This window comes from Myotis yumanensis, unplaced genomic scaffold, assembly GCF_028538775.1.
Source record: "Myotis yumanensis isolate MYYU_CA2020_CCGP unplaced genomic scaffold, mMyoYum1.0.hap1 SCAF_12, whole genome shotgun sequence".
Classification (NCBI taxonomy): Eukaryota; Metazoa; Chordata; class Mammalia; order Chiroptera; family Vespertilionidae; genus Myotis; species Myotis yumanensis.
In genome coordinates, this window is record NW_027223763.1 from 4,336,473 (window position 1) to 4,352,023 (window position 15,551).

At 46.2% G+C, this 15,551-nt stretch overlaps 1 protein-coding gene across 13 annotated transcripts in view; it reads left to right on the forward strand.

The window, feature by feature from the left end:
* Positions 1-4,170: 4,170 nt before the first annotated feature.
* Positions 4,171-15,551, forward strand: part of FNBP1 (formin binding protein 1) — a 99,538-nt gene continuing 88,157 nt past the window's right edge. For 12 of the 13 annotated variants that reach the window (XM_070430450.1, XM_070430448.1, XM_070430449.1 and 9 more), the window contains exon 1: positions 4,171-4,399. In XM_070430450.1, the coding sequence (XP_070286551.1) occupies positions 4,376-4,399 (24 nt within the window). In that variant the 5' untranslated portion in view covers positions 4,171-4,375. The remainder of the gene's footprint in view (positions 4,400-15,551) is intronic. The other variant, XM_070430461.1, reaches the window with a different exon arrangement.

The following is a 15,551-nucleotide window of genomic DNA, read 5'->3' on the forward strand; positions in this document are numbered from 1 at the left end:
TACCTGGAAACAGACATGTTGAGTAACAGAACAAGTTATGCCTGCTGTCCTTGGCAACATTTTCAAAGGGGCTTTAAACTGTAAGGTATTGGCTAAAAAGGCCTGGAGGGGCTGGAAAAACTGTTCTCCTAAACCTGGCTTTCAGCCTTGTTCTCTTTAGTCAAGTGCATTTATTTTTTTTCTATTTCCTCTAACTTTGCAGGATCCACCAAAGGTTGCCACTAGTAGCAGAATCTGTAGTTTGGACCTAATGTGATTAATAATATTTGGCATATTTTAAGTAATTAATGGGTTAATATTCTCCAGTTGTAATAAGGTATAATTGCTATTTGTTTTCTTATCAAAAGAGTTGATATTTCAAACCCAAACCTCTATAAAGACAGTATAGGAGACTAGAGATCAAATTGGAGCCTGGCAATACATTTATTTTTATTTATTTAATTTAAAATATACATTTTTATTGATTTTAGAAGGAGAGAGGAAGGGAGGAAGGAGAGAGGAACACTTATCAGTTGATCGGTTGCCTCCTGTGTGCACCCCAATACCCCAACCGGGGCTCAAACCTGCAACCCGGGGGTGTGCTCTGACTGGAAACAAACTGGTGACCTTTTGATTCATGGGACGTCGCTCAACCGAGCCACACCGGCCAGGCCCTGGCAAAACATTTAGAAGTCAAATGTCACTTTCATTCTTTGACTAGAAATGTCATTTCTGGCAGCCTGGGGGAAGCCCATGGCATTTTCTTGCAGAGAGTGAGCTTCATGGAAAGGCTCGGCCCTGACACGTCTCCAGTCCTGGGGGTTGGGGAAAAAGTTAGATTGACTTCCCCTATTCTGTAACTTGTTCAGCCACAGGACAGCTGGGTTTTCCTGATCTCGTGCACATCTTCATAGACCTTCAGGGGAAGTCCATTATCAGGCGCAAAAATTGGTTGCAGTTTTAAAATTCTCCTCCACAGAGTTCCTACTTTTATCCCACTCCAACTTGACTGCTTTCTTGGGTCCTTAGTAAGTAGTTCGAATGCTGAACAAATGGGAAATTTTAAGCTGAAACTGATGGAAGCTATTTGAAAAAAAAAAATCCTGAGAATTTCAGTAGGAATAATACTTCACCAATAGACAACGATCAATTATAGTTTAATCAAGCTGTCTTGCTGCATCAAAGGTGCTTAAAGGACTGATTTCCTTGATGCAATAAGTAAAAATCCTCCAGAAAACAAGAGGAAGGGAAAGGGAACCAATACGTATGCCCTCTGTGCTAAGCATTTTGCATGGGTTTTTTTTCTTTTCATTTTTGCAGTAACCTTCGAAGTAAGTAGTAGTATTTCCATTTTATAGAGGGAACTGAAGATTAAAGCAGAAAAATAATCAACCAAAGCTCTACATAGCTATCTAAACCTAGCTGACACCAAAGCCCATGTCCCCACCAGCTCCCTCATTTCAGCCTCATAACAGTCTATGAGGTCCCCGTTTTACGAACAAGGAAACTGAGGCGCACGCAGAGGGTTTAGGTAACTTTCGGAAGGGAACACACCTAAAAAGTAGTAGAACACTAGGATCCCAGTTTAACAATTACAAAACCTGCCTGTGACAGCCCCTGAATTGGGTGTTTATTAACTGCAAGCACCATTACAATGGCCAAAAAAGTCCTAATTTGTTTGCTTCTAGCACAGTGGTTCTCAACCTTGGCTGCACATTAGAATCACCTGGGAATCTTTTTAAAACCCTGATTTCTGGGCCTCATCCCCCGGAAATTCTGTTTCTTTGTTATGGGGTGGGGCCACTACATTAATAACGAAGAAACAGAATTTCCGGAGGATGAGACCCAGAAATCAGGATTTTAAAAAGATTCCCAGGTGATTCTAATGCGCAGCCAAGGTTGAGAACCACTGCTCTAGCACCAGAGCAGCCTGTCCAGACACCTTCTTCCAGTGCCAATCATGTCCAGGTGACGGGATTATTCTGTGGAAATTTCCGTCGTCTCCCACCAAGATCGTAACCTTGTGAATCAGTGCTTGGTAGATGTTGCTGAGGTGAAGCAGGGGTACACAGCCCAGCCTGACCCCTGGTTATCCCAGCATTTATGTGGACAGGGTTTAGAATCCCTCTTGTGAAAACTGATTCCTAAGCAGGTCAGGTCACGGTAATTTCTCAATCGTGGTTATTCCTTGTCTTGGAATCACTCCCTCTTGTGATTAGGAAAAGTGAATAGATCCAGTTCTTTCTAAGTAGTACTGTGCTGTATTTATCTTTTTCTCCGCTGGCTTATTTCTCTTAATCCCAAGCCCTGTTTGTTTCCATTGTTTCAAGATCAGTGGTGCCTTTCTCCTTTATTTTTTAAAGATTCTGACTATTCAAACCTTTTCGAGTTGCCACCCAAACTTAATGAAGTTAGATGTTTGCAATGTGGTGTAATTAGCCCAGTTCCATATGTCTGCTGCTGTGGCTTTTAATGGGTTTCTGTAAGTACTTCCTGCTTACTCATCTTAAAAGGTTTTCATCTTAATGTGGTCTCTCTTTCACTTCTGCTGGCCATTCCTCCTTTTCCCCTTTTCTTTTTCTTCTTTAGATCAGCAGGTTGTTTTCCTCCTGATTAGCAAATTTTACAAGTGGTCACTGTTTCTGAAGTCTCCAAGAACTCAGTTGAGAGACTGGATCATTGTATTAAGTCATAGACAGCCTGCTTTTTTCACTTAACAGTTTCCAGATAGCAAACTAAACTCTGCAGGGTTTTGAATTTCTAACCCCTCCAACTCACCCTCACTGTTAATCCGCTTGGGAGGTAGGTGGCTGGCCGTTCTGATTATTTTATATCTCGCAGTCTCTGGAGTGAAGAGTTCCCAGACCTGGTAACAGTGAGAGCAAAACATTTAAACATGCACAGTAAAAAAACGTGGGGGTTGGAGGAAACTTACAAAAGACAGACGCAAACAGTTTTGACAGGTTACATATATTCTCTGTCCAACCAAGGAAGTAGGCCCGGAGGTTTATCTACAAGTTTTTCAACTCCACCCTTTCATGGTAGAGAATGACAAACTGGTTGCAGGAGGGGGGCGGGGGGAGGTAGGTATCCGGAAGATGCCTCGTGAAATATTTCTAAAATGGGACGCACTTTAGGAGTCCAGAGTTACCCAGGAAAGTCAGAGCGTTAAGTGAGGTAGAGAGGGCCTAGTGATTCGGAGGAAAGAGCTGGAGCTCCAGTAATTCTCCGCAGCTTGTCGACAATGTTTGTGCAGGTCTTTGGGATACAGGGAGAAGGAGTCAGTGTCTACTTAAGAACGAGCTCGCCGTTTACCAGCACAGGCCTGGGACTAGGTGCTAATCCTGGTCCTCGCCTTCACCCGCGGAGACGGTGCGCTACCTCCGTTTGGCAGGCGGGGGCTCTGCGCGGCTGGAGAGGTGCAGTCCTGGTCCCCGGCCCCCCAGCCAGTGCGTGCGGGAAGCTGGGTTGGAACCAAACACTCATCTGTGGACCCAGGGCCTCTGTTTTTACCCACGAAGCTGCAACGCGATTTCACGTCTCAGCGTTTCTTGGCTGAACAGGTTGGAAACCACCGGTTTCACAGATTAGAAATCACTGGTTGTGCGCCCCTGGATTACCCCCCCAGGCACCCGAAGCTACTCGGTCGCTCTCGACTCGACGTCCCTATCTGCACCGCGTGCAGACATCACTGTGCCGGACCCCACGCCCACCGCGCAGGGCTCCTAGGCTCCCCGGCTCCGCGCTGCCCGGGCGGTGCGGGAAGCGCACCCCGGGCGAACCCAGGTCGGCGTGCATGGCTGCCGGGGAAAAGCACCGGCAAGTGCGAAGCGGAGCTCCGCGCAGAGGAGCAGCCTGAAGCCCCGCAGGGCACCGGCAGTAACAGGGGCCGCTCTGTCCGGAGACCTGGCCGGCCTCAGAGCGGAGCGCAGTGGCTCATAAGTAATTTTAAAAAATCGGCGGGGACACTCCTTCCGCGTCCTTCCGGACCCCAGGGCGACGGGGTCCCCGAGGCGGGCTCCGGGGGGAGGTGGGCCGGGCGCGTGCGCGAGCTGTCAGGAGGCCCCGCCCCCGCCCCTGGCGCGCGGCCCGGGCCCCGCCCCCCGCCCCGCCCTCCCCCGCCCGCCCTCTCCTCCCCTCACTCCCGGGTGTGGGGCGGGCGGGCGCTGCGGCTGCCGGGGCTGCCGCTTCCTCGGGCCATTTTGCTGAGGAGCGACCGGGAGGAGGAGCCGCCGCGGGGACCCGAGGCGAGGAGCTGTGAGGCGGAGAAGGCGGCGGCGGCACGGGCCCGGGCTTTCCTCGATCGCGGGGATCTCGAGGGGCGAAGGGATCGCCGGAGAGGGGGACCGGAGAGCCGCGCCCGCCGCGCGGCGCGCCCCTTCCCGCCCCCTGCACCATGAGCTGGGGCACCGAGCTCTGGGTAAGTGCGGGGCTGGGCCGCGGGCTGCGGGGACGGTGCCTGGCGCGCCGGGGCAGGGCACGCGGGCCGGGCCGGCCCGGGAGGCGATGGCGCGCGGTCGGGGTCCCCGCGGCCTGAGGGAGGCGCGGGGCCGGGTGCCCCTCGTGGGCCTCCGCCTGAGTAGGACGCGCGAGCCAGGCGGGGGGAGCGGGTGGGGGTCCCCCCGGCGGCCTGAGCTGGGGGCGCGGGTCGGGGTCCCCGCGGCCGGAGGCCCTCGGAGCGTGGGGGGTTGAACCTTAGACCCTCGGGTGAGCGGCGGGCGCGCCCCGGACCTGCCTCGATGGGGGCGTGGAAGCCTCGGGTTTGGGGGACCGCGCTCTTTCCCGGGGCGCCCAGCCCCGAGTTCCTAGGGCTGCGCTCTCTGCGGGAAGGTGCGGGCAGACCGGCGCTCCTTCCGGGGGCGGGGCGGCCCGCGGGGCCGAGCCCCACGTCCTGGGTTGGGGGCCGGGGGGCGAGAGCCGGCGCCTGCCCTCCGGAGGCGGCTCGGGGCACTGGTAGTTCTCTTTGGGGAGCCCCCACCCCGCACTGAGGTTGCTGCGGCGGCGGCCTGGAGAGGGCAGTGGCCGGCGTGGGGTGAGCCCCCCGAGGGGCACCCGCGGGGTGAATCTTCCAGCGGGAGGGCGGCGGGAGGGGCTGCACCGGATCCTCCGCCCGCGGTGCGGGGTCACCGGGGGCCTGGCGTCCGGAAGCCGGTGCCCCACCAGGGCGAGCCGGGAGGCCTGGCGGTGCCCAGGGTGTGGGATGGAGCTCGGGCCCGGCCCCCTCTGGGTTCCTGGGGAATCTCTGGGCGAGAGACGGGCAGTCCGTGTCCGGGGGGAGGAGGAAATCTCAGTCCTGCACTGAAATGTTCTAGACGAGGCACCTCCACGGCGCGGGGAAGGGCCCCCCTTCCGAGCCCCTGGTGGCGGGAGTGGAGGGGGGGGGGCAGGGATCTCACCTCCCGGGACAAGGTTAGGGCACAGACGCACAGGCACCTTCCCTTCGGTATCTTTTTGTCTTAAATTGTTCTTACATAACCATTTCGGAGGCTCTGAAGCAGCTACGGTTATTCACCAAAATCCCGAGGGCAAGAGCCCCCCTTAAATGAAGATGATTTATTCTATAAACATTCTCTGCCGAAAGGAACCCGAGATGTTGGCTGATGTTTACAAGTATTCAGTTTTAAAATAAAATAACAGAGGGTTTAAAATACGTGCGCACACCTACCTAGGCAGAACCTGCTATTTTATACTTGATGCTGGCCTTCACTTTATACTTTAGAGCTAGTCCCGGGCATTTCTTTCTTTCCTCTTCTATGCCTGCTCCACTCCCTTCGGCTCTTTTCAGCTTATCTGGGGTAGGGGAGTAAATCGGAAGTAATTTGTATCAAGAGAATAGAAATGTTGGCACCATTTTTATTTTTATTTATTTATTACTTGTTCAAACAGGAGAAAGGGGTTCTGGGGGAAACTACAATGTATTTCTAGGTGAAATAGGGGCCGGTGGGCATTTCTGTGTACTGGTGGGCACTTCACAGTGATGTTGGCGAATGTTCTGGAAGGTGATCCAGAAGAGGGAGTTGGCTGAGAAGGGAATTGGTGAAGGAGGCCAAGTGCCTGCATTACTCTATACACTTCTTTTGGGGGGCGGAGGGGTGGGAGGGAAGGCCAAAACAAGGAGCTGTTGAAAATAAGTGGGAACTGGGATGTATATGAGTGACATGAAGTCTTGGATTTGCTTCAAAAGAATTGGGGTGGTAGTGGATGGGCGTGTTGATGAAAGAAAGGGGCATGAGTAGGTCATTGTTGAAGCAGGGTGATGGGGACAGGCGGGCTCATGGCGCTGTGCTTTCTATTGCACACACTTGAATTTTTCAAAAAAAAAAAACTGACTAGAAAAGATGTTTAAGGGAGGTGTGTCAGCTACTTGAAATTTTTTCACTTGGTAAGTTTCTGAAGAAGAATGAGTCAGTTAGCAGTTGTATATATGCGAGTATATGTCGGTGAAGAGTTTTTGTTGCTAAAAGGCATTCCCTAGAACCGTGGTCGGCAAACTCATTAGTCAACAGAGCCAAATATCAACAGTACTTCTTCAAAATAGACTCGGCCAGGCCGAAAACCGACTTCTGCGCATGGGCCACGAAGTTTCAATCGCACTGTATTGTGAGGGCCCGCATGTGGTATTTTGTGGAAGAGCCACACTCAAGGGGCCAAAGAGCCGCACGTGGCTCGAGAGCCGCAGTTTGCCGACCACTGCCCTAGAATATTGGCCTTTGCTCTGGAGTGGCTTAGAGTTCAATGGAGAAAAAGGAAAGAACTCGCTTGTTGGTACTAATAAGAGGGGTGCAGAAGTCTGAGCTTTAAGATGAAGTGCCAGGAAGTATGAGGGCAACAAAATGTCTATTTTCAGTTGCCTCATTTTATTAGTATTTGAGTGGTTTTGTAAAATGGAATAATGAAGGGTTCTGAGAGACAAGCTCCAGTTCTCCGGTGGTGAGAGGCTTGGGGCCGTGCGGTGTGTTGGGCCGTGTTGGTGGCCCGGCCCAGGGCAGTGATTGAGGGTTTTCCTTGAATGGCGGCTTCGGGATTGTGCACATGTGTAATGAGATAATGATGGGGCGCTTGAGCCTGACTTGGCAGAATTGTGCTTCTGGAGAGGCAGAGCCCTGGTTTGGGTGGCCGTGAGTTATTTGGAACAGGTGGTTGCAGCTTGCATCGATCTTCACAAACTCCACCAGGTGCGCACACATTTTAGGACTTGAGTCCAAGTCCACATAGGCTTTTAAAAACGGCAGGTTTTGAATGTGCACTTCACATGAAAGGCTTACTCTTTAGCCACATCCTGCTTTGTAGAGGGAATAAAACCTCTGCTCGCGCTCGCTCTCTCTCTCTCTCTCTCTCTCTAACACTGATGTAGGAGTAAACTTTCATATTCTAGGAAATGTTTAGAATCATGAAATGTCAGGAAGTTATCATACAACTATAAAAATGAACTCAAGCCCTAACCGGTTTGGCTCAGTGGATAGAGCGTCAGCCTGCGGATTGAAGGACCCCGGGTTCGATTCCGGTCAAGGGCATGTACCTTGGTTGCAAGCACATCCCCAGTAGGGGGCGTGCAGGAGGCAGCTGATCGATGTTTCTCTCTCATTGATGTTTCTAACTCTCTATCCCTCTCCCTTCTCTGTAAAAAATCAATAAAATATATTTTTTTTAAAAATGAACTCAAAACCTATAATTTATAATAACTTTATTAGCTTAGTTTGTATGTCAGTTGGGGCTATTTTGTATCAGGTCAGAGTCTAAGTGGCTGCTTTAAGGGGATTAGGTCACAATAGCATGGTTTCTGTACAGCTTTTCATAACAATGCCTTTGCATCAAAGTTAAAAAAAATTTTTTTTCCAACATATTTTATTGATTTCTTACAGAGTAAAGGAGAGGGATAGAAACATTGATCAGCTGCCTCCTACACACTCCCCACTGGGGATGTGCCTGCAACCAAGGCACATGCCCTTGACTGGAATCAAACCCGGGACCCTTCAGTCCACAGGCCGACACTCTATCCACTGAGCCAAACCAGTCAGGGCAAAGTTTAAAAATTTTTATTGAACAGCTACTATGTGCAAGTTACCTATCTGAATCTAAGCCACATTATATACATTGAAGGCTAGCCACTTATTTCAGTGCACACATGCAAAGTAGATCTTAACTCTAGCCTACAACATCAGAGTCAAAAGAGGGATCTACATTTGTAAGAACTAAATGAATGTACTCAAGACTTTGTTTAAAAAGTAAGGTAGTAGGATAAATACGTTGTACTGATTTAATGACGTTGTGACTGGTCATTGGAGAAATGGCAAAGCAACAGTTTCTTACATTTTAATGTTGTTGTTTTTCTTACCTGCTTATTCGAAAGAAGTGACAAGTTATGGAAGTGTCAGTTCAACTTTTACTGGCTTAATCATTAATGTGAAGTGTGAATAAATCTGTTGGAAATTTTAGCTTTCCTCATAATTCTACTCTTTGCAGCTAGCAAATTACTTGGTGACAGAAGTTACTTTTATCTCCTACTGCCCTCTCCACGATCTTTTTAAAACATTTTTATTGATTGATTTGAGAGAGAGAGTGAGAGAGAGAGACATCAACTTGTTGTCCCACTTATTTCTGCATTCATTGGTTGATTCTTGTATGTGCCCTGACTGGGAATCGAACCTGCAACCTTGGCATATTGGGACAATGCTCTAACCAACTAAGCTACCTGGTCAGGGCCTCTGCCATCTTAGTTTCTTTATTTTGGTGCTAATAAGAAATGAAGGAGCCCAAAGTAGTAAAAGCAAGAAAGTGAACAGAGAGACCTGAATAAGACATATTGGTTCACATAGTAAGAAAGCACCTGTGTTGATTGTATGTAATTTTTTTTAACCTGTGCTTTTAGGACAATGCCAGGCATACAATGCGCATTCAGCAATGTGTTGACTATGGTGACTGATTGTGGTGTGCACTTTTCAGAGGCAGCAGTCTCCCACTACTACACTGGGAACAATGCCTGACTCATATAGTAGGAGTTTGATAAATATTTATTGAATAAATGAATGAATCCCTTTTTCCTCCTTTTGTTTTAACATTTGCTTTTTTAAAGTAATGGGGGAACAGTTCTAACACCTTCTGCACTTTGGGGGTTGTAAACATTTTGTATAATTCTAGGCACCTTTCCCTTCAATAGGCTTTATTTACTCAGAGGGGTTTTAGTTTCAGAACAAATTGAGTGGAAGGTACAGAGATTTCCCATAGACCCCTGCCCACGAATATTCACGTCTAGGCCCCCTTTACACCGTTAGAGTAGCGCTTGAAGACTTATTTCTTTGCTGTTGATCATGCTGCTAAAGCCTGATATGTATGTATGTGTTTATAGAAGAATGTGTTAAAACTTGTAACTGATTATTTTTTAATCTTGAAGTAATGGACTATGAATAGTTTTGGGTTTGGAAGAATTACCTCTTATTACATCTTCTTGCTGCAGAGCACTGAACAGTGTGCAGTACTGACAGCAGTTCATAGCTCTCTCTGCTCTTTATTTTTAACACTTCAGAGATGTGTTTGGGATCAACACAGCAAGACCAACAGGGGAGATAGTTACTCCTGGAACTCTGGTGAATGGAGCAAAAGAGCCTCCTCGGAAGATAGATTAAATCAAGTTTAATTCTGTCATCCCTCCCTCGCCATTGAAACAAGCTTCGCACAGTCTTTTCTGGTTAGTGAATATTAAATCTAACCTGGGAGGTCTGGCGACTGTGTGGTTGATATTTACATATCAGCCCGTTGCCTTCACTTTATACTTTAGAGCTAATCCTGAACATTTCTTTAAATTGCCATTTGGGTAGGGAAAGCTATATTTCAAGCACCATAAGGCAGTTTTGTAAGTGTCTGTGCTTACCGGGTGACCACATTATAACTCTTGCTTTACATTCCTGCGACATGAAAAGTGCTTCTTTGAAGGACTATTCAAGTATCACTCACTCCCTGGCTAAAGCTAATATTGTGTTTCCTGCAAGTATTACTCATACTTGTTTCGTCAACACCGCCCACGTTTAAAAATAAGGCTTTATTTTGACACTTAAAAATTGCAAGCTACCAAGAATACTTGAATGCCCTGGGAAATTAATCTAATTAGATTTTAGAATGTGGGTGTGAAGTCTTCTGGAGTTAGTGTTTATTTCCTGGTTTAGTAATATATACGCACACTAGCTTGAGCCTAAATGATATGTCTAGTTTAAAAAAAAAATAAAGGGCCAAATATGTATATTAGAGAGTTAATTGAGAGTATACAAGTTTTTGTGTTGTTGGTTTTTTTTAATGGAAGAAGAGCTTTATTATTTTTTAAAAATTTATCTTTATTGTTGAAAGTATTACAGATGCCCCTTCTTCCCCCCATTGACCCCCATTTTCCCTACTCCCACCCCCTCCCCAGGCCTTCACCACACTATTGTCTGTGTCCATGGGTTATGCATATATGCATATAAGTCCTTTGGCTAAGCTCTCCTCACCCTCTTCCTTCTGAGATTCATCAGTCTGTTGCATGCTTCTGTGTCTCTGGATCTATTGTGTTAGTTTATTTTGTTCATAAGATTCCACGTATAAATGAGATCATATGATACTTGTGAGTATACGCTTTTTAATATTGATTGATCATGGTCTTTCAGTTGGGACCAACTTTTAGCTGATTTGTAAATTCTATGTTACGTTTATGTAAAGCGTAAAAGCCTCAGTTGTTTAATATTAGAAATAGATTGAAACCACTACCAACAACAACCACCAACAAAAAGACGTAACTTTCAGTTTCTTGTTGCAAAAGTTAGGATACCTGTTAACATTTAAACTATAATACCACATTAGCTTTATTGTGTGTGTTTTTTTTTAATTTAGAGCATGCCATTCTAGTAATTAGAATGAGGTTTTCTAAAATAAGAATTAGTTCTTTGACTAATTATCTGTGATTTTAGTGTATACATTTTAGCTACTGTGGTTTCCTCTCTACCTTGTACTTCCACCCTTGTCTGGGTTGTAAAAATAGAAATAGCTTATCATTACATAAACTCTATAGTTCTTGTAATATTTTCTTTCTTTTTTTTTTTTTTAATAGTCCAGGTCTTTATTTTTAGAGAGAGAAGAAGGGTGGGGAGAAACATTGATTTATTGTTCCACTTATTTATGCATTCATTGGTAGCTTCTTGTATGTGCCCTGACCAGAGATTGAACTGGCGGCTTGGCATATTGGGACAGTACTCTAACTAACTGAGGTACCTGGCCAGGGCCTACCTAGCTCTTGTAATATTTTCACTTGCACCATGCCTTAGCGCCTTAAACCCTGTGGAATAATTATCATCAACACTGCTGATTATCAAGAGCCTGTCATGTCCCAGGTGCTGTGCAGAATTTTTCCACCCCTCAACCTATTTATTTTCTGCAAGAATCCAGTGAGGTAAGTACTCCGCAGTGGCAGTGGCAGTGGCAGTGGCAGTGGCAGAGAAGACGACTCTAAGATGGAGTTAGGAGCACTACGCTTTTGGGAAGTAGCACCTGCGAACGGAAAAGGGAGCAAGTGAGATTAGGCAGAGGGAGCCATCAGACCATCAGACCATGACGCAGCCTGTCCAAGTCTCTATGGGGCCAATCAGGAGGCCCAGAGCAAAGATCACCCATTCAAGGAGTCTCACATTGGACAGAAACAGCCAGGCCCTGGGACTGCTCGCCGCCTGGCTCATTCATTGGCCAAAGACAGTGTCTCCTAGTTTACCATCTTGCTCAGTCATTGGTTGGGGGTTGTTGCAAGAAGATCATGCCCTTGGCTCAAAAGATGAGGCAGACCAAGAGGAGGATGTCTGCTAACCATACTCCCTGCAGCTGAGCAACAATTCCTTTCTGGAAAGAGGATCTGAATGGCACATTTCTACACTCACACCATTCCCTTTCATAAGAGAGTCAGTGGAAGCTCAGAAGGTAAAATAACTTGTCTAAGTTCACAGAGTAGAAAAGAGAGATTAAATTCCAGGTCTTTGAGACTCTAGAGTTCCTCATCTTTTTTTTTTTTTTTAGAAATTTTTATTAATTTTTAGAGAAAGAGGAAGGGAGAGAGAGAGAAAAACATTGATCTGAGAGTGAAGCATTGATCGGCTGCCTCCGACATGCCTCTGCACCGGGAATTGAGTCACAATCCCGGCATGTGCCCTGACCGGGAAGCAAACCAACAACCTTTCAGCGCATGGGATGGTGCCCAACCAACTGAGTCACACCCGCCAGGGCTCTCCTTATCTTTTTTTCAGTTAAAACTGTCAAAATGTATTATTGTTTCAACTTTTTATTATGAAAATTTCTCACTATACTTAATAATATTAGGTGCCCTAATGTACTTATAACCCAGCTTTTAGATCACCAATATTTTAGCATTCTTGCTTCATCTGTTTGACGTCCACAAGGTTTTTTAGAGCCCTCAGTCTTCTCCACCTCACACCCTGATGCTACCCCGCTTTCCTGAAGAATTAGGTGTAGAACCAAAATTCTCCCCCATTTTTAAAATGTTTTTTAAATTGATTTTAGAGAGAGAGGGAGATAGAGAGAGACATCATCTATTTGTTGATGATGAGGATCGAACCCACAATCTTGGTGCATCAGGATGATGCTCTAACCAACCGAGCTACCCGCCCAGGCCTTCCCCACTTTTTAAAATATGAAAACAGAAGAGAGCCAACTCGTTAAGTGCCTGTTGCACCTTTTCAGGAATTTAAATGCATCCTTTCCTAACCCAACAAGGATCCTGTGAGTTTCATCATTATCTCCATATTATAGGTGGTTCTCAGAAAAGATACCAGACTCACAAAATATTGGGTGCTAGGGCTAGAATTTAAATACAGTTGTTTTTCTCCGACACCAAATAAATGTAGTTTAAAAATGGCATCTTCTCTATGAGTTGCTCCCCATCACTCACATTTCCCCGCACCTCTTTTCTCCCCATCACTCTCATTTCCCGGCATCTCTTTAGGTTTTGCTTTCTGAAACGTTTGATGTTCCTCATCCTGAGAATTGCTGAGAATCAATGACTCAGTGCTGAGTGCTGCAGACTCCGCAGGAACTGTTACGAATGAAGCTTAGATTCTAGCAGGTGTTTCATGCCATGTGTAGTGACTCCCCCATTCTTTCAAATCAAAGGTGTTCTTTTCTAAATTAATCTGTAAGGGTGTTAAATAGTAAAAGTGGTATCAAGTTTCTGCTTTTGTGTCTAACAAAAGTATGTCTGGGTGCGAGTTTGTTAATGAATTGGGAAAGGACAAAGGAGAGATACTGACCACTTTGGGGGGTGCTCGGGCGGCCCCATGCAGGGCTTTCCAGCTTTGGGGTCCTGAGGAACAGAAAACTGAACATGTCCCCTCCTGTCCATGCAAAAGAAAACCTGCCCTTTTGCAAGAAGCTATTCCCTTTGTACTTCTAATTGCACCACCAACACCGAGATTGCATGGAAACACCCAACAGGTTCTTGGGAGAAATGGTGTACGTGCCCCCACGTGAGCGAGCCTGTTGGGAAGGGCCTGGCCCAGCCTCACTGCTTGCCTAATCCAACATTTATTAGTGTCGGCCACGTCCTCCCGTCTCTGTGCCTCGTCCTGCCGACCTATAACGCGGTGTGCTGATGCTCGCCTTCCTCTTCACCACAGACAGGAATGCCTGTTTGCAAAGTGCTTGGAGATTGTTGCATGAGGCGACAGGTCATGCCAATTAGGATAGTCATGGGGAGGATTAAAGGAAAAAAAAACCCTGTTCCTTGGGAACAAACTGCAAAACACTCCTGCTGCAGAACGAGCAGTTCACTGTCCTGGCCCTCTAGTTTTCAGTGAAGTCTTTGTCCCGTGACTTAAAGTTCTGTTTACAGGTTAACAAGAAAAGTAAGTAACCTAATAGTAGGGAAAGGCCTGGAAATCACTGCTTTGAAAAGGAACTCTGGATTTTAGGAGATCATGCATGTTTAGTTCTTTTTGGAAAAAAAATAAAATGAACTGCAAAACGCCATGCTAATTTTTAGCACTATACTTGGGCTTACATAAAATGTAATTTTAATGTCTTCAGGGGATAAGTTCTCTTTGGCTATTGTTACCACATTTTTTAAAAGTTTTACTGAAGTCACATTATTCCCCCCAGAAGTGGGTTATTCGCTGCTTGAGACATCTAATGAAGTATTCTGCCTATCAGCTTAGTGTGAGATTAATTTCTTCTTAGCAAGGAAAGCTAAGAAGTTTAAAAATAGTTGCATTAGGACATATATATATATATATATATAATATATATGTGTATATATGTATATATGTATATATATATATGGAAATGCTTGGCAATATTTCTTTGGACAAAAAAAAATTGGATTTTATTTTATTTTTTGAAAGAGAGAGAGAGAGAGAGAGAGAGAGAAACATCAATCTTTTCTCCCGTACCCACCCCGCCTGGGGATTGAACCCATGACCTTTCAGTGCATGGGACGGTGCTCCAAACAACTGAGCTATACTTGTCAGGACAATACATTCGGATTGCATGAGTGTGTATGTGACTGTAAAATGACACTGACTTCCTACATTTAAATTTTACTTATGCTTAAGAATGGGTTATCTGGGATGCAAAGCACAGCATAGGGAATATAGTCAATAATATTATAATACCTGTATATGGTGCCAGGTGGGCATTAGACTTATCAGGAGGATCACTTTGTAAGTTATAGAAATATCTAAGCACTATGCTGTACTCTTGAAACTAATATGGAGGTGTACATGAAAAGTCTCCCTGTCATCCCAGCATAGATTTAACTCTTCATTGTCATTGTTTTTGGCAAGAGGATTGGTGATGTTGGTGGCAAGTAATTATGACTTTAATGTATAAAGGAAACCAAAGGAAATTATAAAATTTATATTAGACATGATAAGTATAATTGAGACTTCTATGTTTTGTGCACAATATCTATTTTTGGAGCATCTACTGAGTGCCAAGACCTGGTTTTTGTCTTCAGGTAGCTTACAGTCTAGTAGGGGTGCAGAAATGTGGACAAGAAATTACAGTCCAGTGTGACAAGGACTAAGGTGGGGTAACTACATGGAAACATGTACTCAGTTGGGCTTACATGGCACCCATGTGGATTCATGTAGTAAGTTATGCAGGTGAGGAGGGTGGTATCAGGGGACACAGAGCTGGAGAATGAGCAGAGCACGGGAAGGGGGGCCTGGAAAGATAAACTCACTGAAAACCATGTGAGGGCTATGGCATCGCCCTGGGGCACACAAGATACCCCTGGACTACTGGAAGCAGGTAGCTCCGGACCAGGTGTTCAGCCTCACTACTGCAGTGTGAAGGCTGGGAAGGAGCAGGCCACGCTTGTTTGATTGGACTAACCGTGTGGGCTGAGCGCCCCCAACATTTTTACATGCAGTGTACACCTTGAGCAGTGAGGCAGGGAATTGGGGGGAGGGATCCATTCACTGTTTCAGCTTGTGGGTTAAATAGTATATTAGGCCCAGCTGGCGTGGCTCAGTGGCTGAACGTTGACCTATGAACCAGGGGGTCACAGTTCTATTCCCAGTCAGGGCCCGGGTTTCGGGCTCGATCTC